The following is a 22,225-nucleotide window of genomic DNA, read 5'->3' as shown; positions in this document are numbered from 1 at the left end:
TGTCTTTCTTAAGAGTGTCATATTTCACCTCTTACATTTAGGTCTTTGATTCATTTTGAGTTAATTTCTGTATATGGTGTGAGGTAAGGGTCCAAATTTATTCTTTTGCATGTGGATACCCAGTGGTCCTAGCACCATTTGCTGAAAAAAGAATACCCTTTCACCATTGTATTGTCTTGGCAGCCTGGCTAAAATCAATTGACCGTAAACGTAAGGGTTTACTTCTGGACTCTCAATTTGCTGCATGTCTAAATTGATTAGACTTACCACACTATGTCTATAGCTTTGTAGTATGTTTCAAAGTTGGGAAGCGTGAGTCCTCTGAATTTGTAGTTCTTTTCCAAGATTTCTTAGCTATTTGGGTCCCTTGCATCCTCACATGCATTTTAGGACCAGCTTTCCTATTTGTTAAAAAAAAAAAAAGCTAGCTGGGATTGCATTTATAATCTTTTAAAATAATGAAGTTATTAATGTTAAAAGCTCTATTTCCTACCAAACTACTAAATGTCTTCCTAAAATTTTATATAGGTTTAAACTGAATAAAAATTACTATAATGCCTTAGGAGTTACTAAAGAAATTGGATTTGGTGTAGGTGGCTGTTCAAATGCTTTCTGAAGCAGAGTGCAGAAGTATATAATGAACATTTCAATACACATAGGAGGAAATTATTGAAATAGATGAGTCCGGAACCATTGGTCCATACAGAGTGCTAGCACACGAAACAGGAAGACTCACAGACATAGAGAACAGACTTGCGGTTGCCAACAGGGAGGGGGGGAGGGGAGGGATGGATCGGGAGTGTGGGGTCAGCAGATGCAAACTATTATATATAAGATGGATAAACAACAAGGTCATACTGTAGAGCACAGGGAACTATGTTCAATATCCTGGGATAAACCATCATGGAAAATAATACGAGGAAGAATGTACCGATACACGTATGTGTAACTGAATCACTGTGCAGTACAGCAGAAACCAACACACCATTGTAAATCAACTATACTTCAATAAAATAAATTAAAGACAAACAGTTGGAGATGCTGGCTTGAACACAGTTCCACCGATCACTGCTCTTAGATTTCAGAGCCTCTCGACTGTGCTAATGAGCGTCGTCAACCGCCCAGAGGGAGAGGCAGCATAGAGCTTCCGGGGGAGCAGCTGGGCTGTATCTAATCAGCCTCCAGGGACCTGCAACAAAACTATGAAAATAAGTCAATAAGACACAGCACGGATTTTCACTTTTCATTTGTCTTCCACATGGTTGGGCGCAGGGTAGGACTGCCAGGTGGAAAAGTGCCGGAAAGGGTATTGCCTTGGAAGAAGAGTCTGGGACCTAGATGGCTCCAGGGCAAGTTCAAAGGCAGGGATCAGGTGTTGAAGATACCAGCCTGCATAGAGATCTACCTCTGAAACTGAGGCCGCCACCTGGAGGAGTGCCGTGTAAACTGTGTGGATCCACTTGCCACATGGACCTGGGCTCAGCCCCTCTAGTACTAGCTGTTGGAAATGAAGACAAGAGTGGAAAGTTACCGGATCCCCGCCCACTGTCAGTTGCATACCACCATACAAGCTATCATCAGGCATTTCATTAACCACACGCAACTCGAAGCCATCTGCAATTTAATTTACCAGCAATTACTCTCAAGATGACTGGGAAAAAGAAAACTACTGCACAAAAGCACTGGAGTCCAGGGGCAGGAAAGTCTCACCAGAAATGGTCACTTTTCTGCCTGTCTTTTGAATTGATACCAGCTTTTGCCTAATAAAAATCATGGTAACACAAAAGTCTGTCGCTTTTATTTTCTTGGCATTTAAGGGACAAATCTTGCAAACACACACTCAGTTTCTCCCCGAAACAGCTGCATTTTTTTATTTGGTGATTCAACACATTTTTAATTCAAATAGTCACCACTTAACCTAGGCACAATATTAAACATTTTACAAGCAAAGGATCTGACTGATTTTCTTTTTAATTGCCAGAGAGTATAATAAGTGAATCGGTTAAAGGATATACTTCTGTACATAAAAATATTCATGTATTTATACAAGTGCATGGAACAGAGTTTAAAGACAATCCAACCGGAACATCACAATAAATAGGATGTGGTCCTACAGGACAGCCAAGCATGCTTTGTCAGGAGGCTGTCAGGTCTCTTTCTTCAAGGTGCTTTATGTTCTACTGAGCTAGGCTCACATTCCCCAAAATAAGGGTTAGGGGTTAGTAATTCCAGGATGCCTACGGGAATATGCTGCTTCTTGCTGGCGTCTCCAGTAAGGGGAGTGCAAGATGACATATTTACTCATTTTCCAAGAGTCTTTGCCACTTATCAAATTCTATCCATTTCCCATGTCAGTATTTTAAAATGCAGACTGATCTAAGCTCTAGCACCATACAAGAAGGAAATACATGTATTTCTGTCAGAGCAACAATATTTTATATCATCTTCGTCCCTCTGGCTATAACCATTCTGTTTAGAAAAATTTACCAAGCTAAAAATAGTTGATCTAGGTTGTCATAAAAAAGAATATTAAATACCTTTGGTAAAAATAGATATATTTAACAAGATTAGAAAAGCAAACGGTTATAATGTCAAAAGGAGACTATAAAAATGTACACAATAACACAAATAAACCAACTTATAAAGTGAAGATAAGGCCACTCTTCTTCTCAGGTTTGTCTGTTCCAAACCGTGGATGGAGGTCTGTTCTTCTAAGTGGTAGAAATCTGAGCAAGAAATAGGGAAAATCCAGTCTTTCCTATCAGCGTGACACAAGTTTAATTCATGGCAACACAGTTCTTTTTTTAAACCCACGTTGGTAGAACTTAGAACCCTCTGGCTTATGCATGTGAATGAGAAACAATCCCAGATTTCTGTGACTGTAGGCCCAGAGCAGGGGGCTTTAGAGTTAAGCAAGGCGACAGAACCAGGGGCTTAGGGGCAGTGTTTCCTGTGCTGACATGAACCTAGGCCACATCCAGACAAGAGACACAGATGCAGCCAAGGGCGCACGTGGGGACTTTGCCACTAACTAGGAATCTACAAGGTTCATCCTTTCCCCGGCAAGGACTTTTCTCCTGTCGTGGGGCCTCTCCTCCAAAGGGCCGTTGCACAACCCCTACTTCTGCGTGGTATCTCCTCTCTCAGAACACGCTGTAAATCCTGAAGATGAAAGGGCCCTGGAACCAACAGCCAGCCGGGATTGTGGATGGAGATAAGGCACGAGCTCTGTCGCAGTGGCAGCCCTGAGCCACCGCGAGGCGTTATCCCCCGGGGTTCCCCCTGCACACGCAGTCACACTCTTCGTGGTGCTCCAGGGCCACGTCCGTGAGCGACTTATGCAGCCCCCGGACGCCCGTCTTGGGTCGCAACTGAAGGACCTGAAAGGGAACGATGGAAACCACCTTTAAAATCAGGCCACGTCTGCAACTTCTGATTTCATGGACAAGGTCAATTTCAGACCAGAATCTCGGGGTCCAACAACGACCTACACATTTTAATTTTTAACTACTGAAGGCAGGATGAACATACTCCCCCACTCCTCAGAGAAATCACAAATGATCATCATCACTGTATGAAAGGAAGGACCTTTTAATACCAACGATTTGGAAGGAGGCTGCTCAGAATAAAGAACAATCCTTACACAGAGAACGGACTTGTGGTTGCCAAGGGGGAGGGGGTGGGGGAGGGAGGGAGTGGGAGTCTGGGGTTAGCAGAGGCCAACTATTACATATAGAACGCATAAACACCAAGGTCCTACTGCAGAGCACAGGGGACTATATTCAGTATCCTGGGATAAACCATCATGGAAAAGAATACGAAAAAGAACGTACGTATGTGTATAACTGAATCAATTTGCTGTACAGCAGAAATTAACACAATGTTGTGAATCAACTATACTTTAATAAACTAAACTAAAAAAAAAAACCGTCCTTAAATGGAAAGACCCACCATGCCATGCCCGCTTTCCTTTACGCACCTAACTGTATTAGAAAGAATTTCACCTCGGTTAGGTGTCTTGGAACCACTACTGCACATTTCTGTTTGTTGGTTTCTTTCACTCATTCATTTATTCACACACTTAGCAAATATTTATCCTTGAAGCAAGGCAGGCAAGTACTGCGATGCTGCGAAAAGAAACATGGTCTGCAGGTGAGTCTCAGTCAGTTATTGCCACTCATTCACGCCCTTGGCCAAAGGTCAAGTCCTCCGTCAACTTGATGAGACAGGATTACTCGGATTAGACATCAGCCTCGGTCACAGCTAACTTTCTGCAGCTGGGTCCTAGTGCACTGTAGACGGTTTGGCAACAATGACAAGAATGCCTCTATTAAATGAAGTTATTTGCAGTTTGGATGGTTGAGATTCTTAACCAGAAATATAGCACAACGGACACTGATACCAAACACACCCTTTTCACACTGTGACGGAAGGGCACGGCTACGTACTCTGTAAGAGACTATCTGACGTATCTGATAAGAACTCACTACTCAATGTGTATTATTACATTTTGGGTCTTATGACAGAAATGGCGAAGTTTTAGAAATTATGTGGCTTTGGCTTACGAACAAAGCCTAGAGCACAGGACAATATGAAGTCGTCCAGTTTCTCTGCTCTCTGGGTCTGACACGGATGACCTCATAGAGCAGCTTCTAAAAGATAGCGTTGCTGGAAATATTCATTAATCCAAAAAGCCAAAGGTCAGGTTTTATGACTGTCTTACTTGAAGATTTAAAGCAGAAAAACAGAGAATGGTCCCTCATTTGGAGTATGTGATCATATCGAAGGTTAATCAGGTAACGTTTTTTGAATGCTTATGGGTTGCCAGGCGCTCTGATAATGTTTTTACATACTTTAACTCACAAGAATTCTACGAAGTAATTTGCAGTTATTACCCCTATTTTACATGTGAGTGAACAGAAGCTTAGAGAGAATGAGTGGCACAGCCAGTGTCTGGACTTCTGCCAAACAGAAATGATTAAAGTTGCAGTGATGGATTCTAACTTCATCAAGACTCAGAACATTACTAGTCATACACCCTATTTATTTAGTAACCTTCTTCCTAGAGAGATAAACTGCAAAATCTTATGACAACGATGAGAAACAGTAAACTTTTAAAGATTCTCCATTACATTTGCAATTCCAGAATAAAAATTACTAAGACTATTATGTTAATGAGAAACGGAACCCAATGAGTATTGAATATAGATCATGGGTTGGTGCTGATTTCTTGTTTTTGACCAACATAAGGCGGTGTCAAAGCCAACTTCTCTTAAGATGCTGGCACTATACCTTAGCAGCACACTCGCGCTACAAATGGCTTCTGGAATGAGGTTGGGTGGAGATACACTGCGATATTGGCATAGACAATGTCTTTAAATCCTACGTCCACTTGTACACATTTTCCCAGTTGGCAGGGGAAAAATAACTATGAAGGCTAATGGTTAGAGAGGCCGCCATATACAGTCCTGACAGTCGATGACACCAGGCTGCGATCCCACAGTCTTTCCTTCCTCTGCGGTGCTTACGCAACATGCGTTCGCCATATAAACGTCCCCCCCACAAGCCCAGTCTTCATCCACTGATACCTGTGGACATTTACAAATAGCAGAAGAATCTCGTAATGTTCCAGTGACGTTAAGGTCTTGTACGTGGTGTGGAGGGGTGGGTGATAATCAGTGTTTTCCCTCTCAATTCCCTTTGAAAGTTTGGACTTTGGGAGACAAAGAGAGACTTGGAAGATGACCAGCTGGTCCCAGATAATGTTAAAGAAGAGAATTTGGTTTTTAGGACATAGCTTATGACACAGAAAAGAAACAAGGTAGAAGCACATCTCACAAAAATGTTGAGGAAGAGGTTCAAACTAAAATTACGAGGCCATGAAAAAATAATCCAGGGAAAAGCTAAAACCAGAGACTGCGGACAGAACAGATCAGGCACAGAAAGACCCATCGAGGAATGATGCCCAAAATTCTGGGCGGCATAGAACCTTGAGTGATGGGGCTCACTTAGAATAAGGCAATTGGGTGGTATATTTATTTCCCCCAAACAGACAGATCTAAGCAAGAAAACACTAAGTGTTAAGGAAAGAAGTGACCCTAAATATACGAGGATATAAACAAGGTGAAACTCATCATGCTGATTAAGAATGGAAGAAAGGAGCAAATCTGTTTCTTCTGTCAGTCTCCTATAGATCTTTTTGCCAGAAAGAGAATACCGTCCTACCTCTGGGCAAATTCATTAAATCTTTACTGATCGTTTGCCATGCTTTAATGAGGCTAGGAACAGGGAGGAAGTGAAGGTGAGTGAGACAATCGCTAGCATGTACTGAGGGCTTGAAATGTGCCAGACCTCGTCCTAAGCCTTATTCATAATAAGGCACGAGGGGTGACAGCTCACTTCACAGATGGAGAAATCGAGGCCCAGGGGACGAAGTAATTTGCTCCAAGTCACACAGCTAACAAATGTCAGATTCAAACCCTGGATGCCCAGCCTTGGAGTCCCCGCTCTTGAGTGCTACACTGTGACGGGATCTTTACTCTGAGTTCTCAATTTGGGAGAAACAAATACAAATAAATAATAATTAGGAAATAATAACAGTTAGCTTATAGAGATATCTTTAAAGTCCTACACATGCACAGAGGAGGAATGAGTTACGCTGGGACTGGCGGGAAACTCAAAAGTGTTTCAAGGAAGAGGCAACATCTAAGTTTATACGTATGTAAAGCTCCCGTCTTGCTTTTTTTTTGAGAATTCCTATTCGGGAGACGGGGAAATTAAGAAAAAACACTTTTTGTTTTTGGCTAAAATGGCTTGATACAAAGAATCAATCTTAATGATACTATTATGCTATAATATTATACCAAAACACTACTACAGTGATATCATTATATTTTATGAGACTTTTAAGTCTGTAAACTTAGCTTTGATACAGTGGTTGAATGAAACTCAAGGAAAATGCTAAAGGAAAGCAAAAGAGGGAATAACTCAGCTATATTTGTAGTGATACAAACGGACGCACATCGGCTTAATATGCAGGGAAGCTGGTGTAATAGAACTGGATGGAAGAGAGAAAAATTAAAACGCCTAAGCTCTGTCTTTGCTTTTGCCTTGCCCGTGAAGTGGGGTAATCTTTAAACTGAAAATTGGAGCAATGATCATCAAAAAGAATTAAAGCCCAAGATGGGCTTAACTTTGAATGAGTGAAACCTCTAGATCCAGATGAATGGTTTTCGATGACTTAAGAACGATTCTGAATTATGTTTTCAAAAAATTTCACTTACTTAGGAGCAGTACTAGACTCAGAACTTGCAAAATATAAGACTGAGAAAAATCTAGGCCTCAGAAATCATGAATTACACCAAACAAGTAATCCTTTTTTCATAGGGTAATTTGATGGTTAACGAAACAACTATCACAGAAAAATTTGTAATTCCCGTAGAAGAGAACTGAGATGATTGGATTGGAGATATCTATGAGAAATGTGGAATAGGTAACCATGTATGTTTCTGCACACACACATTAGAGATATTTGTGGGAAACGTGCACTACAGGGTCGTACAATTAGATAAGCGTCCGCAGTTATAAGTGTGGACATGCAGAGAATACATAGAAGCAACCCCACCTGAAGACTGGAGAGGCTAAATCAATACCATTCTGGAAGAAGGTCAGTGAGTGTCCAAGCACTGACCATGGCCTTTCCCTACACAAGAACTTTATCTCAGACTTTAAAACAGATACTGCACGTTCTGGGGCAACTTTCTGGAGAAACCTAAAACTAATGGTATTTGAAAAGAAATGTACAAGTATAGGACGGGGGAGGATACACTTGATCTGAGGACCGATTCAGCTGCCCCAGAAGCATGGTACCAACTCAGCATCTGATACACTTGTTTAGAAAAGCTCTGGGTTTTACAGGTCGTAGCAAGGTTGAGTCATAAACCCAAGACTTGTTGGCTAAATCAGGTCCCCAGATACACTTTGCTTAGTAAGTCCCTGCTTTAGAAAGTTCAAAATGAAATGATTTTAGGTGGGGAAAGATCACCCCAGCTTAATTCCTACTCTCATCCTATTCTTTTACATTATGCCAACCAACTCTAAGATCTGCCGACCCTTTAAGGCCTTTTAACTTTCACGTGCTTTAGGGCTGTCACTGAGCAGGACCCTGGGAGGCCTTCCCAGAGCAGACCTCCTCGCCCGCCCGGCTGCATGTCCTCTGCCTGTCTTTTGTCTGTGGAAAAACTCTAGCCATTTAATCAGAGAAACGAGAAAACGCAGACAGAAAGGAAAACAGTACGGCAAGACAAAATAATAACAGTTTAGCCATTAAGCAAAGTCAAGGACCTTTAGTTCCTCCTCACGGGCTACAGATGATATTCTGAGTCAGGTCCCTTGAGCTGTTTTGCAGACACTGAAACCGCCACCAGATGGAAGAAGTTAACTGCATGCTGCCCACAAGCATGTAGATCCCAGACCGGTTGGAACCAGAAGGTTGATGATGTGGGCTCCCGATGACCTCACCACCAACCAATCGGAAGAGTGTCCGCCAGCTGATCACGCACCTCCCCCTGTCTTTAAAAACCTGTCCCTGAAAGCCTTTGAGGAGTTGGGCCTTTTAAGCCCTGGCTGCCTGGTCTCCTTGCTTGGCGCCTGCCATGAATGCTGCACTTTCCTCCCCACGACCTGGTTCAGCAGCTTTACTGCCCCAGCAAGCAGACCCGAGTCTGGCTCGGTAACAAAACTACCACGTTAAGGGTTTTTTCTTGACTAGACTTCCAGTTCTTAGAGTAGCCACAAGCCGTCCTCTGGGCAGAGTGGAGCTGGGGCTCCCGCAAGCTCCCGAGGACCTCCTCCTGAACAGGAGTGCACGCCGCTCCCAGCACAAGGATCTTTAGACGTGTGTGGTGTAGAAACGAAAGTGGAATATGAGGACGGCAGTCAACAGTCCTACTTTTATCCCGGACTGCCAGGTTTGGATGTCATCTTCTAAAACTTGCCATCTAACAATTGTCAGAGAATAACACCTTTAGGAAAAACCTGAGAGATTATCATAGTTTGCACATATTTTACAAAGGTTAAGTGTCCTGTGGATGGTTACAAGTTAATGGTAGATCTAGGAGGGAAAGAGGCACCTTGTCTGGAACCCACTGCTTTTCTCCCACTTAATCACCTGCCAACACAATACTGGGGAAGAGCTGGGCAACCACGTCTCATGAGCACAGCTACCTGTTCAGATTACCCAACAGATGAGGGTTTCACCGACGTCTCCACTCACAGGTAAAATCATTTCATTTATTAAGTGGGTATTTAGTTCGTGTTATTCTTTTATTTAGCAGAAAAAAGTGAAAATGAATGAAGCCATATCCAAACGAAGTCAGGAGGCAGATTTTGGTTGGGTTTTGTGAAAATTAAAGTTTGTAAAAGACATTTTGTAAAAATTGAAGGTGAGCCATCAGGAAGGGATTGCTTCCGGATGTACGAAAGCTAGGTGCTTCTGGGGAGGACTGGAGGGGGTTGGGTATCACCGGGGATAATGAAAATTTGAAATGTATAAACTCTAAGGTCCCCAAGGCTCTGAAAATCAATAATTACTAACATTTAATATTGTATTTTCCTTAACTCCACGGAATAAAGGGAAGGATGAAGAATCTATAAAAAGCTTAACATACTATTTGGGGCACCATGAATAAGAGGAAGATATAAATGATGAAATAACAGGAAGTATAATTATGAATATGTCCCTTGGAATTTATGTGCCCAAATGGCCCCAAATGGAAAGATAAATATTAAAGATCTTTATTTTCTCCAAAATAGACCATAATTTACCTCCAAGTTTGTCTTTAAAATATTTTCCCTTCATATTTTGAAGAGGTGAAAAGTTTCACCCATTCTCCTCCCTGGAAAAACAGTTTCTTTTTTGTATGAGACAGAAAACTTCCACTGAGTACCCATGATGTGCTATCAGAGGACAAGCTTTCTAAATCCTTGATGTCTGGTTTCCTGAGTTCAAGGTCCTACTTAAAAAACAGGGATTTCCCTGGTGGCGCAGTGGTTAAGAATCTGCCTGCCAATGCAGGGGACGGGTTTGAGTCTAGAGAAAGCCCGCGCGCAGCAACGAGGACCCAACGCAGCCAAAAATAAATAATAATAAATTTAAAATAAATAATAATAATAAATGAAAACTTGAGCTCTTTGGTAAACCTTGGTTTCGTCTGGTCTGGTTTTCGTGAAGATGACATCTCCCTTCTAAACCAAAATCCACTTCAGAGAGGCTGGTCTGTCATCTTTCGGGAAGGGAAAGGCTGTCCGTACCTCGTGATACTTCTTGGTGACTTTGCTGGGGACACACTGACACTCGCTGCAGGTGTGCAGGCAGCACGCGCAGTTCCCGCCGCAGCGCTTCACCAGGAGACAGCCCGGCCAGAAGACGGTGTCGGTCCTCTTGAGCTCCTCCCGGATGGACACGGAGAAGTTGCGAGGCGTGCAGCTATAGAGCCGCACCTCTTCCTTGAGCAGGTTCAGGCCCAGCACTGCACGGCACACAGGGGAGCAGAGGAAGAGGCGGTCATGCTCTGAGCCTTGCGATTTCACCAAGCGCCCTCGCGCTCTCTCTCTCATACAGAAATCTAGACATCTCCCGAACAATCGCCCCAATAAGAACCCCGATTATTTAACTAGGTCTTAGGGCGATGCAGCTCGCAGGCTGGGCTTTCCGTTTTATGGCAAACAGAGCTTCCCTGTGACCCAGGGACGGATGAAGGGACGGCATTGTGCAGTGTTGAGGATGGAGACTACAGAAGAGTTACCAGCTATAAACAGGAAACTTTCTAGAGAAAAAGGGGGCTACACCTTTTAACCTTTGGAAAAAAGTAAACAAGGGGGGCGTGGGAGGGAAGAATAGAATGTAAAAGGAAAGCTTTGATGAAAAAACAGATGCGATTTTTAGAAGGATGACAAGCTCCCGCAATGAATGGAGCACAACGTACAGACACTTGCTGACAGAACCTTCTATAATCTTCCTGGCCACAAGAATCATAGAGCGCGAAAAGGAAATGAAGCAAATGAATTTCTGAAGACGGCTGAGTGGACCAGGAGTGGGGAAAAGGACACGTTTTAAAGGAGCAGAAGTTGCTGGAAAGCACTGCTTCTGGCGCGTTGAGAAATTTTTGGACTTGGAAATTGAGCTTAACTAGACTGCTTTTCCGATTTCTATTCTCCTGAAGGGCAGAAGAAATGACTAATTTATAACCACTGTCTCTATTCTTTTAGTAACTTGGCTAACTATGCTGTGTTTTCTTCTTTAAGAGAGTGCCTCCATGTGAAGACCAAATGTCCTTTCATCAGATTGTTGCAGTATGTTCTAAAGAACCATTGTTATTAACTATAAAATGATACTGTCTCAGTTAAATCGTATCAAAGTAACACATCATGTTTAACATGAGCCTACATATAACATATGAAGTAGCTGATAATTATTAGGATAAGCAATTCTAATATGATTTTAATTTCTGCTTTATAGCTTTGCCTTTTTTCCCCTAGAAATATTCAAATCAAAGCAATTCCAATAAAATTGAAGTTTTGAATAGCATATAGTTCATCAGAGCTTTTTTCCTTCAAAAACAAAGTTTTTATTAAAATTTAGGAATACTATCTAAAATACACTAAATCTGGTTAAATACCTTTTCAGTGATATTGGCAACATTATAAATAATATTTTCTGGTTAAAGATAGCTTCAGGTGATAATAATCACTACGTAACCCAGTCTTAAAAATTAAGTGCCAACATTTTTAAATACTTTTAAGGCGACAAGGTAATTAGGAATCAAATGCTTGTTTTCTTAGCTAGGTTATTCGTGGGTATGTGGTCAAGTTTTTCTAAAATGTCAAAGGAAGCCAATGTAAGTATTTTCAAGAAATATATTATAGCTTATGCAAATGCAATTGTCAATTATAAGCACACGTAAACCATATGGTTGACTAAAACCTTGGTCAGGTAAGGGAAACACGGAGGAAATGCTAATTCAGTAAGTTCATTTCAACATCTTATCCAGCTAGAAATTATTTTTTCCAACTCAAGAGAAAATCAGTTTTATTTGAGTATCTAAAGATTTCCCTTTCATCTGAAAAATGACCCCGTGACAGTAAAGCTTTTAAATATTTAAGAGGAAAAGAGTTCATTCTTTCGAGGGCCATTAAAGAGAAGCTTATCTCTAATAAAATTAATGAGATAATTAGGTTAAATGATGTCACGTATTTTACCTCATTTCATTTTGCCGAACCCTAACCTATGTCTATACACGTACTGCTCTTTCACTGTCAAAGCTGTATATGAGCTTCTTTGAATCTTTTCGCTAGAAGTTAACATCTAGGCAAGGAGAGAGAAAACCTAAGACAGGCACACACATACAAAAGCCAGTTGCCAGAGTTTTTAATGCTTCTTTAAGATTTATCCTTCTTTAGAATGTGAATGAAGCTCTCAGCTTTCAAAGGATATTCATCTACCTTAAAGAGTTTTAAACATACTATTTCATGAAACTAGAAAATGAGTCTGTATATGTTAGCTTTAAAATGTTTACTTAACCACAATAAAAGGTTAGATGGATTTCCCAAGTGAATCAAGCTATGATACCTGCTACAATGTGAAAATTTAAACAGACTTTCAACTTAGCTTCCACTCATCTATCATGTTTGACACAAAAGTCAAAAGCCCTTTTTAAGTACTAGTTAAGCCTGACTTAAAAAATATGGGTTTTTCTTTTCTGTAGTAGTAAGGTATGAATGAACACGCTGAACCAGAGGAAGAAAGGGAAAATAAAGAAAAGGAAAGACATTAACACAGTCCCCTCTGGGCTAAAAATACAAGTAAGGACTTTACATTTAGCATACGTTATTTGAAATTTATGCTTCCTGCTTCTAGGGCTTCAAACACATCTAAGCATCATTTAGAATAAGTCACGTGACTAGGATTGGTGTCACAAATTCTCCAAACACTGGGTAGAACATCTAGTCAAAAAACCAAGAGAGAGATCAGGCACCAGCACATACGTCTTAATAGCTTAACTGTAATAACGTGGAAGTCTCCCTCTGCAAAATATTTGCAAAGTAAACTTAGCCTTCAGATGCTTTATTTCCTTTTCGTAACAACCTCCTAAGACAATACATGCATTAGCTTGTCTTTCTAAAGAATGAAGATTTGAAGCCTGTCGTCAATAAAAACTGTTTTTCTAATGCCTGTTTTCTTGTTCAGATTCATAAATATTGCAAGTTTTCCTAAAGAGAATAATACTGATTGAAAAAAATTACGATCACAGTTTACTTTGTCAGTGTTCATTTTTTTCAGACACTCAGCCCAAGGATATTCTATTAACGTAACGCAATCTGAGGGTGGTCTTTCTAAGATGAATGTGGTAACGCTGTGATATGTTTATTCTGTGGAAAATCTATCTCAATCTCTAATTAGAAGCTTTTAAATGTTTTCCTCCTCCTTCCTTTGTAGAAAGACTCCTGTGGGGGGGAGTTGGTTTTGTCTATAGAGATGTTATCCCACACCTGCATTTTAGTTTATGTAGAGTTCCAAAGATATACACTGCTTTGCTCACACTTACTGTACGCCTAAAAAGTTAATAGTTTTGGCAAACTGCAAAGGGCTTCAATTTGGAAAGTGTTAAATGAATAGTTGAGAGATCTGGTTCAGCGCTGGGCTTTTTAAATACACCCTAGCCTCCGGCCAAAACTTCACTGAGCACCACGTGAGAGGTACAGGCATAAAGGCAGGGTTAGAGGGGAGATTTTCAGGCTCGTATCCCAAGATCGGCTGTCAAAAAACTAGATCTGAGCTCAGTCCGGTTGACTCCCTCTGCTTCTTACGGATCCACAGGATAATCTACCTCGAATTTGCTAACAAAGGCTCTATTCAGGGGCGTTTCAGCCAGCCTTGCAAATCTTCATCTTCCCGTTCCTAAGTGGGAGGGAAGGGAAGTGTTGTTGTTGGTGAGTTATTTGTCACGATCACGTCCTATAAATATGTAACCGTTTTCAGCATCTGGACAAGATTCAGCTGCCTCTGGACGTGAACAGCGATTTCCAATATCGCTGAGAGGAAACCAGGGCTGCTGGTCCAGCAGAACACCGTGCTGGGCAAGTCCGAACATGATCTGCTGAGATGTAAGCCCTGATCAGAAGGGCTGCAACTCTTAGCAGGAGAGGGCAGGAATCGGGTTTCTTTCTGACCAGTCTGATGCAATCTGCCCCTGTGAGTCGCTCAAATTAACTAAACACTGTGCTTTCTACAGACTTTCTGCAGACCGTCCTCCGTTCTCTAAAGGGACCCTGGGTAGATTTCAAAGTTTCTGACGGACTGAAACAGATTGTCTGAGGGCTTTATAACTACCCAGTTACGTTTTCATTTGTGTTTGAGAGGGATGCTTTCCAAGTTTAGGGTGACGAGGAAAGTTACCTGACCTGAGAACAGATTCGGCTAACATTATCTCCAATCTCTCGACCATGTGAAATTAAGTTTAATTATCAACACTTTCACTCTTGAAGGGAGATGTGCTCATAGAATCAAAAGTGATCATTTCAGAAGCATATTTACATAGAAAAAATTATCATGGTGTGAGTTCCTTTAGAGCATTATTTTCTTACAGTGACTTCTATCAGTGGAAACTACAGTTCTGTCTTCTGGGGAACCATTGTTATTTTTCGTATTATTTAGAAAAGTTTCTAGGCTTAGGAAATGGAAATTGATATAATCCTGACTCATGGGGTCATGGTGAATACAGATTTTAATAGAGCTTTCCCCTTTTCTAGCCCTAAACCTGGTTTAGCAGCTACGATAATCTCTCTTGAATCTCTGAATCAATATACCCCAAATATTAAGTTTGAATAAGCAATGTTTCTTGTGAAGTGTAGCACAGGACTTCATCAAAATGATATTTTTGAATTAAAGAAATGACAGGAATTTTCAGCAAAAGCATCTCTTTTAATCTTCCAAGCCCTCCTTTTATACGTATTCTTATTTAATATGTAAATATGCTAAAATGTTAAGAAGGTTGATTATTTAAACTTATCGGGGAAGAATTTTAAACTCTCCTCATTAGAAGGTATGGCAGAAGAATCTGAAACATTAGCTGCTAAGAAACTTAAATGAGGTTCTAGCCTGAAGAGAGAGCTTACCTCTGGATTTTCTTCCAAACACAAAAGCCTTGCCCAGCAGTTGCCAAGTGGGCCTGTATAGATCTTCTAAGTCCAGCTGCCATCTATCTGGTTCAAGATACCGAATAAGATCTTCCAAGGTGCTAAAGGCAGTGACAGCATTGTTAAGCAGGTCCAGTGGCAAAGCTGCGGCGGGTAGCACGGAAGGACTCACAGTTTCTGTCAACTGCTGAAAGTAAAACGAATCCAGTGTCAGACGGCAACCGTTTTTAAAAAAACGACGTGTTCCTTCTGGACCCACGCGCGAGGTTAGATAGGCAGACTAAGGCCGAAAACACCTGGAAGTGAAATTGTATTCAACCCCAGTGAGCAGTAAACTACTTTGCCAAGACTTCATGCAGATGAACTTGGACGGAGTTTCTGTGGGAAAAGATTTTCAAGGGGCAAGACACTCACTTTCGTTACCACAAACCATGGTAGGTGTGGGTATCTGTTGTTTACACAAAACAGAAGATGCCTCCGTGGTTCAGTTATGGACCTAACAACGGAAGCCTTAATAGAGTTTTTACCAAAGTTTTCTTTTGTTTTCAACTTTTTATCCTCCTCATTCTGGAAAATCACCTGGGAACTCCCAGGTGTGTCAGAAGAATTAAAAATGTAATGTAAAGTAATTAACCCATAAAGAATAAGAAAAATATATATAAGTGAAAAGCTAAAGCCTTTGACATTGGAGAAGGAGTTGTTAATCAAGATAGAAAACGCCCAAACCATAAAAGAGAACTTTGATAAATTTGCCTAAATTTTTTGTAATAAACAGTTAAAATACAGACACTGGGAGAACACCTTGGCAAACCATATACCTGTCACAGGACAGAGTACACGGAAAAAAACAAACTCAATACAAAATGGACAAATTCCAGACAAGAATCTTGAATGGCCACTAGACATATGAAAACATGCTTAAAATTCATTAGTTATCAGAGAAATGCAAACCAAAATGAGATATTTCACATACAAAAAAAAGAGATACTATTTCACTTACAGGAGATCGGCGAGCATTGAAAGGAAAGGATTGCCAAGGATGTGGGTAAATTGGAATTTTTCTGGTCTGCCTGCAGAAGTGAGTATATATTGGTACCACTGTAGTTGATGTAACTGATGTACACAGGATACTGAAGTTGAAGATGGATATGTCCCATAGCCCTGTAGTTCACTTTTGAGGCTATAGCCTTTTATTTGTGCATGTGGAAATATGTGCACATGAATATCAGTTCATCACAGTGTTGAAAGGAGAAAAACTGAAAACCACCTAAATGCTCATGTATAGAGCAATGGATTAAAGTACACCATTTTAAAAGGCAAGCACCAAAAGGAGATAATAATTTCAGGAAAAGTCCGTTAAGAAACACCCTCCTCCCTTCCCCAATTTTTAAAGTGGACTAAAAGTGGGGAGTGGTAGCTTAGAACTGAAATCAAAACAGGCAAAATAAATACAGGAACAAATGTTCCACTTAATTTTTTAAATTTATCTATTTGTTTATCTGCAGAAGAAGAAGAAAAGGGAATAGTATGGAATAAAGCATTTATGTTGACTGACGTTTATTACAGTAATGTTTATAATAACAAAAAGTTGGTCACAATCTAAATTTACAATAGTGGAATAGTTAATGACCCTGCAGTCATAAACTGAAATCGTGGGACAGGCATTAAAAACGAGGCCCTCTAGCAAGATGTGGAGCAACCTAAATGTCCATCGAGAGATGAACGAATAGAGAAGACGTGGTACCTATATACGATGGAATATTACTCAGCCATAAACAAGAAGGAAATAATGCCATTTGCGGCAACATGGACGGACCTAGAGATTGTCATAGTGAGTGAAGTCAGTCAGAAGGAGAAAGACGAATACCATATGACATCACTTATATGTGGAATCTAAAACATGACACAAATGAACTTATTTACAAAAGAGAAAGAGACTCGCAGACACAGAGAACAAACGTATGATTACCAAAGTGGAAAGCGGGCTGGAGGGGGAGGATAAATTAGGAGTTCGGGATTAACAGATACAGGCTATTAGATATAAAAAAGATTAACCAACAAGGACCTACTCTATAGCACAGGGAATTCTATTCGATACCCTGTATTGAACTATAATAGAAAATAATCTGAAAAAAGAAGATGTACATACATGTATTACTGAATCACTTTGCTGTACAGCAGAAATTAACACAACACTGTAAATCAACTATACTGCAATAAAAAAAAATGAGGTCTTGGGCTTCTCTGGTGGCGTAGTGGTTGAGAGTCTGACCGCCGATGCAGGGGACGCGGGTTCGTGCCCCGGTCCGGGAAGACCTCACATGCCGCGGAGCGACTGGGCCCATGAGCCATGGCCGCTGAGCCTGCGCGTCCGGAGCCTGTGCTCCGCAACGGGAGAGGCCACAACAGTGAGAGGCCCGCATACTGCAAAAAAAAAAATTAAAAAAAAAAAAATTAGGTCTTCTAGGAGTTTTTTATTAAAAAAGAAATGCCTAATATGTAGTAAATGACAAGAAATCCAAGCTCTGTAAACATAGCATTATTATACCATGATTTCAACATACATACATTGAAACAAAACAAAGAAAAATCAAAAGCACCTAAAATGTGGAGTGTTCATCCATGGTTTTAATGAGAATGGGTGATCTTCATTTTCTTCCTTATACCTATCCATGTTTTCAGCATTTTCTGTAATAAGTATGGATTCTTTCTAGAGATCAGGTAAAAATGATAACATTTGCTATAATTAAAAAAACTATCATATCAGCTCTTCCTTTTCATCGTCATTACTCAGATACAGGGCAGACCCTGAAAACAAGGGACCGTATTTAGCAGTCTCTAATCTTGTCTCCCTGCCTTTACTCTTTCTTATTCCTTTTATTCTATGCTGCATAACCCTGGGTTAATCTACCTAAAATAAGTTATCGCTGATCATGGGATGGATTTGGACAAATGCCTAGAGTGATTTCTCATCTGGAAGATAAAAATCCGAATTCCTTTCCCTGCACTCAGAACCCTCACCACCTGACCTTCACTCACCTTTCGCATCTAATCCTCCACTCATCAAAGACAGGCACATTTTGTCCCAATCAATCTAGTCCCCTCACTGGCTGCTGCACATGTCATATTCCTCTGACCTTGACCTTGCACTTCTACCCGTGCTTACGTTGCTGCCCCCCCTCCCCGGGCAAAACTCTCCATCTTGTGATCCACATAATAAATCTTTACCATTTCTAACAGCCTTTCTTGAAACCCAATCCATCCGTGAAACCTTCCCGAGTAACGGGGCCATTGCCTCCCCAAACACCTCAATTGGGTCAATTTGGAAAAGACCCTCTCCAGGCTATCCTGTGGACACATGGCTTGAAAAGCAGAGGGTACTTGCTTTTCAGAAAAAAAGGACATCCGTTCTCTGGGGCAGACACAGCCCCTGCTGGGACTCATGGCTTTGTGGGTCCCGAGCCCCACCTGCCCATGGTGGTTGTGGGGTTTATAGAGGATAATCGGCAGAAATGAAGGTGGCAGCTTTGGTCAACACTGATTTCGTTCTTATTTTAAAGATCTACTTTCAATAATGTCAAGATTCTGGCTAAAATATTAGCAGTAAGATGTTTTTCCATTATTCTATCCAACTTTTAAGAGGAGAAAGCACATTTAATACATTCCTCTTTACTACCAGAATGTTTTTAATTGTCCAAGAAATGCAATATTGCTTTGACAGAGAGTACTATTATGACCGATAAGGACAGTGTGGATATAAATAAGCAATTCTCTAATAAAAGTGTTCATTACTAATTTAGCCAGTTTGGTTCATATCGATTAAATTTATAATGTGAAAAACTCGATGCAACCGTTTGGCAAATTTTTAAACTATACGCCAAAATGTGTATGTTTATGTAAAGTGAAAAGAGTCAGTATTACTCAGAGGATAACCGAGTTATGACTGTGATGATACAAGACCAATCAAACGTGTCAATCCGCACACAGAGGGTAGGTGTATAGAAAGCCCAGACAAAAAGTAGACCGTATTCATCAAAGTGTCAGAGTGCAGATGTATATTGTAGGCATGATATAAAATTGTTATTTATGCTCTGGGGTTGGCTTATTTTGCTTCCACGTCTGTTGGAAACGTAGAGAGCATTCCTTCAAGAACAATGAAAAGTTCCAACTGAAATGAGGACCCCTGAGATAAAGTTTAAAGTAGTTACACAGAAAAAGAAAACACAATAAGTCTGTAATGTTGGACAAACAGAATATGCCCATCTTGGGTTCAGTGAAGTTATCAGAATATCGATCCCCTTAAATGACAAAGGGAAAAAAACAACTTGGCAAATGTTACCGCATGCAGTTAACTGGTTGATGTTATAAATCTCCACACTTTTAAATATTTAAATTAAATAAGAATGCTTTAAAAAGATAACCCCATACACACATACACACAGGCGCACACACAGCAGTCCCCACCCAAAAGAAACAGGAGGGGAGAATTAACTCATTTCCTCTGGATTCAAAGATTCAGTCCCAGGACAGAACAGAGGAAGCAGCGCTTTTCTTTTTTAAGGGCTTTTCCTCATGACTGTCACCCACCCACTGGTTCAAGGAACAGTCAAGTTGTTCGCTTTTGAAGTTCTGCTTTTCTAAGTTGTCTAAAGGGAGTTTTCAGAGAAAAGGGGGGACACTGGAAAAAAAAAAAGTTAGAGGGAAAAATACCTTCTACTTTTTTTAAGCTTTAATTTCTCCTCTAAGAACTCCTCTTTCTGGTACAAGCCTAGAGGCTTTGCTCTCATATTTAGTGTCTAGAAAATTCTACCAGTATCTTTGCTGTGTAAAAGTACTTACGATTGGGCTAAGTGCCTCGAATTGAATTGGATTTGCCTATTCCCCTCTCCCCAGCTCTCAGATGCCATGAAAATAGATGCTTATCACTAAGCTATGGGTTGTGCTATTTAGTGGAAGCCAATGTTCAGAAACAAAAAGCAGTTTCTTGGCTTCTGTAATGTACACAGCTAACTAAATCAATACCCCTACTTCAGTAAGCCAGAGAAAAGCTTTTCTGCTATCCTCTTTAGTGCAGCAGCAGTAACCTGGGTGGATAACCTAATCCTAGTCTAGACCCTTGTGGCTATATGACTTTGTAAGGACAGATCCTGAAAGACGAGAAAAGAGCTGTGAAATCTCTATGCCGTGAGTTGTCCTGTCAAACCATTTCTAGAATGTCAGGACCGTGTGTAATGATCCTATACAAGACGAGGTCTTTTTAATTCCTTGGTGAGGGTCATTCCGAGTGGCAGCATGACACGAGAGAAGAGCCCTGATCAGGAGTCGGGGAGCCTGCACTTACCCCTGAAGCTACCACATCAGGAGAGGGAATTTCAGCAAATACTGTAACCCATATGAGCCTCAGTTTTCCCCTCTGTGAAGCACGGCTGCTTAAACCCAGTGACCTTTAAGATTCTTTCCAGCTTTTACGTTTAAGAATTCCACGTAACTGTGCGATACAAGAGGGTCCGTTTTCTCCACACCCTGGCCAGCACCTGCTATCTCTCGTCTTCTCGATGACGGCCATCCTAACAGGTGTGAGGAGATACCTCACTGTGGTTCTGAGCTGCATTTCCCTGGTGATGTTGAGCATCTTTTCATGCACTGTTGGCCATTTGTACACCTTCTTTGGAAAAATGTCTGTTAAGTTCCTCTGCCCATTTTATAATTGGATTTTTGTTTGGTTTGGTTGGTTATTGAGTTGTATGAGTTCTTTATACATTTTGGATATCAACCCTTGTCCAGTACTTGGCTTGCATACATTTTGTCCCATTTCACAGGTTGCCTTTTCATGTTGCTGAGCGATTCTTTTGATGTGCAGAAGCTGTTTTAGTTTGATGAAGTCCTACTTGTTTGATTTTTGCTTTGGTTGCTGTGCTTTTGGTGTCGTTTCCAAAAAATCCTTATGAACCGTTAGTGGGAATGTAACTTTGTTTAGCCACTATGGAAAACAGTACGGAAGGTCAGCAAAAAATGAAAAATAGAGCTACCATCTGATCCAGCAATCCCAGTTCTGGGCTTGTAAGAAGAAGAAATTTGTAAGAAGAGGTCCTTGAAAAAAGAGGAAATTTGGACACAGATACGCACAGAGGAAAGACCACATGAAGACACAGGGAGAAGGTGTTCGTCTACAAGCCAAGGAGAGAGGCCTCAGAAGAAATTAATCCTGCTGACACCTTGATCTCCAACTTGCAGCCTCCAGAGCTGTGAGAAAATGAATTTTGTTGTGCAAGCCACCCAGCCTGTGGTACTTTGTAACAGCAGCCCTGGCACACTAAAGCATGCTGTCACGGAATTCCCAACTTCATATCGACCAGAGCAGCAAACGAAGGTTAATATTATACCGTGTCCATTAAGTCATTTAACAAACATTTATTAAAAAGCCCATCATGTGGGTGCTGTGAGAAAACCGACAAAAATTCTTGCCCTTGGGAAGCTTAACCTTCACAAACCAAGTATTTTGTTTCACAGAAGAGACTTTTTCCCTTTGCCAAAACAAAGCCAAACTGAGAATTTGCTATTACGAATCACATAAGCAACTCAGCAAGGATCAAACAAATCCTGGTGAGTGTGGACCATAAAAAGGGAACTTAATGTGAAAGAATAACTGAAAAACAAACATATTTCTACTTTTATTATTGAAACATAATGGGCAGCCCATGTGTTTGGACAAAGTAAGGGCCAGGATGAATCAGTGTTACAAGCTGAAGACAGCAAGTGAGTTCCTCTGTTGGCCTCTCCAGGTTCATTTAAAAGATCAACATCTTAGTGGTTTTGTACTTTCTTATGGCTATTTAGATACCTTATGCATTAATTATCATCTTCTTTTTTAGAAGAAGAATAGCTGACTTCCTATTTGGAATAGTGCTATCCGAACTGCTTATAATTCCACGATAAATACCCAGCTTGAGAAAACCGCAGCTTGTCTTTCTATTAGTATTTCTGCGGTGAGTGCAAATTTAAAAATATAACATTGACAATGAACCTTCCC

The 22,225-nt window shown here is 40.8% G+C and overlaps 1 protein-coding gene across 2 annotated transcripts in view; it reads right to left on the bottom strand.

Annotated features, from left to right (window-relative positions):
* Nucleotides 1–1,840: 1,840 nt before the first annotated feature.
* The window catches only part of PDGFC (platelet derived growth factor C), a 213,594-nt gene continuing 193,209 nt past the window's right edge, over nucleotides 1,841–22,225 (bottom strand). The window contains exons 4-6 of one of the 2 annotated variants that reach the window (XM_024746088.1): nucleotides 15,175–15,382; nucleotides 10,312–10,529; nucleotides 1,841–3,380 (exon numbers count right to left, since the gene is read on the bottom strand). In XM_024746088.1, coding sequence (XP_024601856.1) covers nucleotides 3,264–3,380; nucleotides 10,312–10,529; nucleotides 15,175–15,382 — 543 coding nt within the window. In that variant the 3' untranslated portion in view covers nucleotides 1,841–3,263. The remainder of the gene's footprint in view (nucleotides 3,381–10,311; nucleotides 10,530–15,174; nucleotides 15,383–22,225) is intronic. The other variant, XM_024746090.1, reaches the window with a different exon arrangement.

The sequence above is a fragment of the Neophocaena asiaeorientalis genome, unplaced genomic scaffold (genome assembly GCF_003031525.2).
Source record: "Neophocaena asiaeorientalis asiaeorientalis breed wild unplaced genomic scaffold, Neophocaena_asiaeorientalis_V1.1 scaffold51, whole genome shotgun sequence".
Lineage (NCBI taxonomy): Eukaryota > Metazoa > Chordata > Mammalia > Artiodactyla > Phocoenidae > Neophocaena > Neophocaena asiaeorientalis.
The sequence above is the reverse complement of the archived record's forward strand: the minus strand, read 5'-3'. Positions and strand labels throughout refer to the sequence as shown.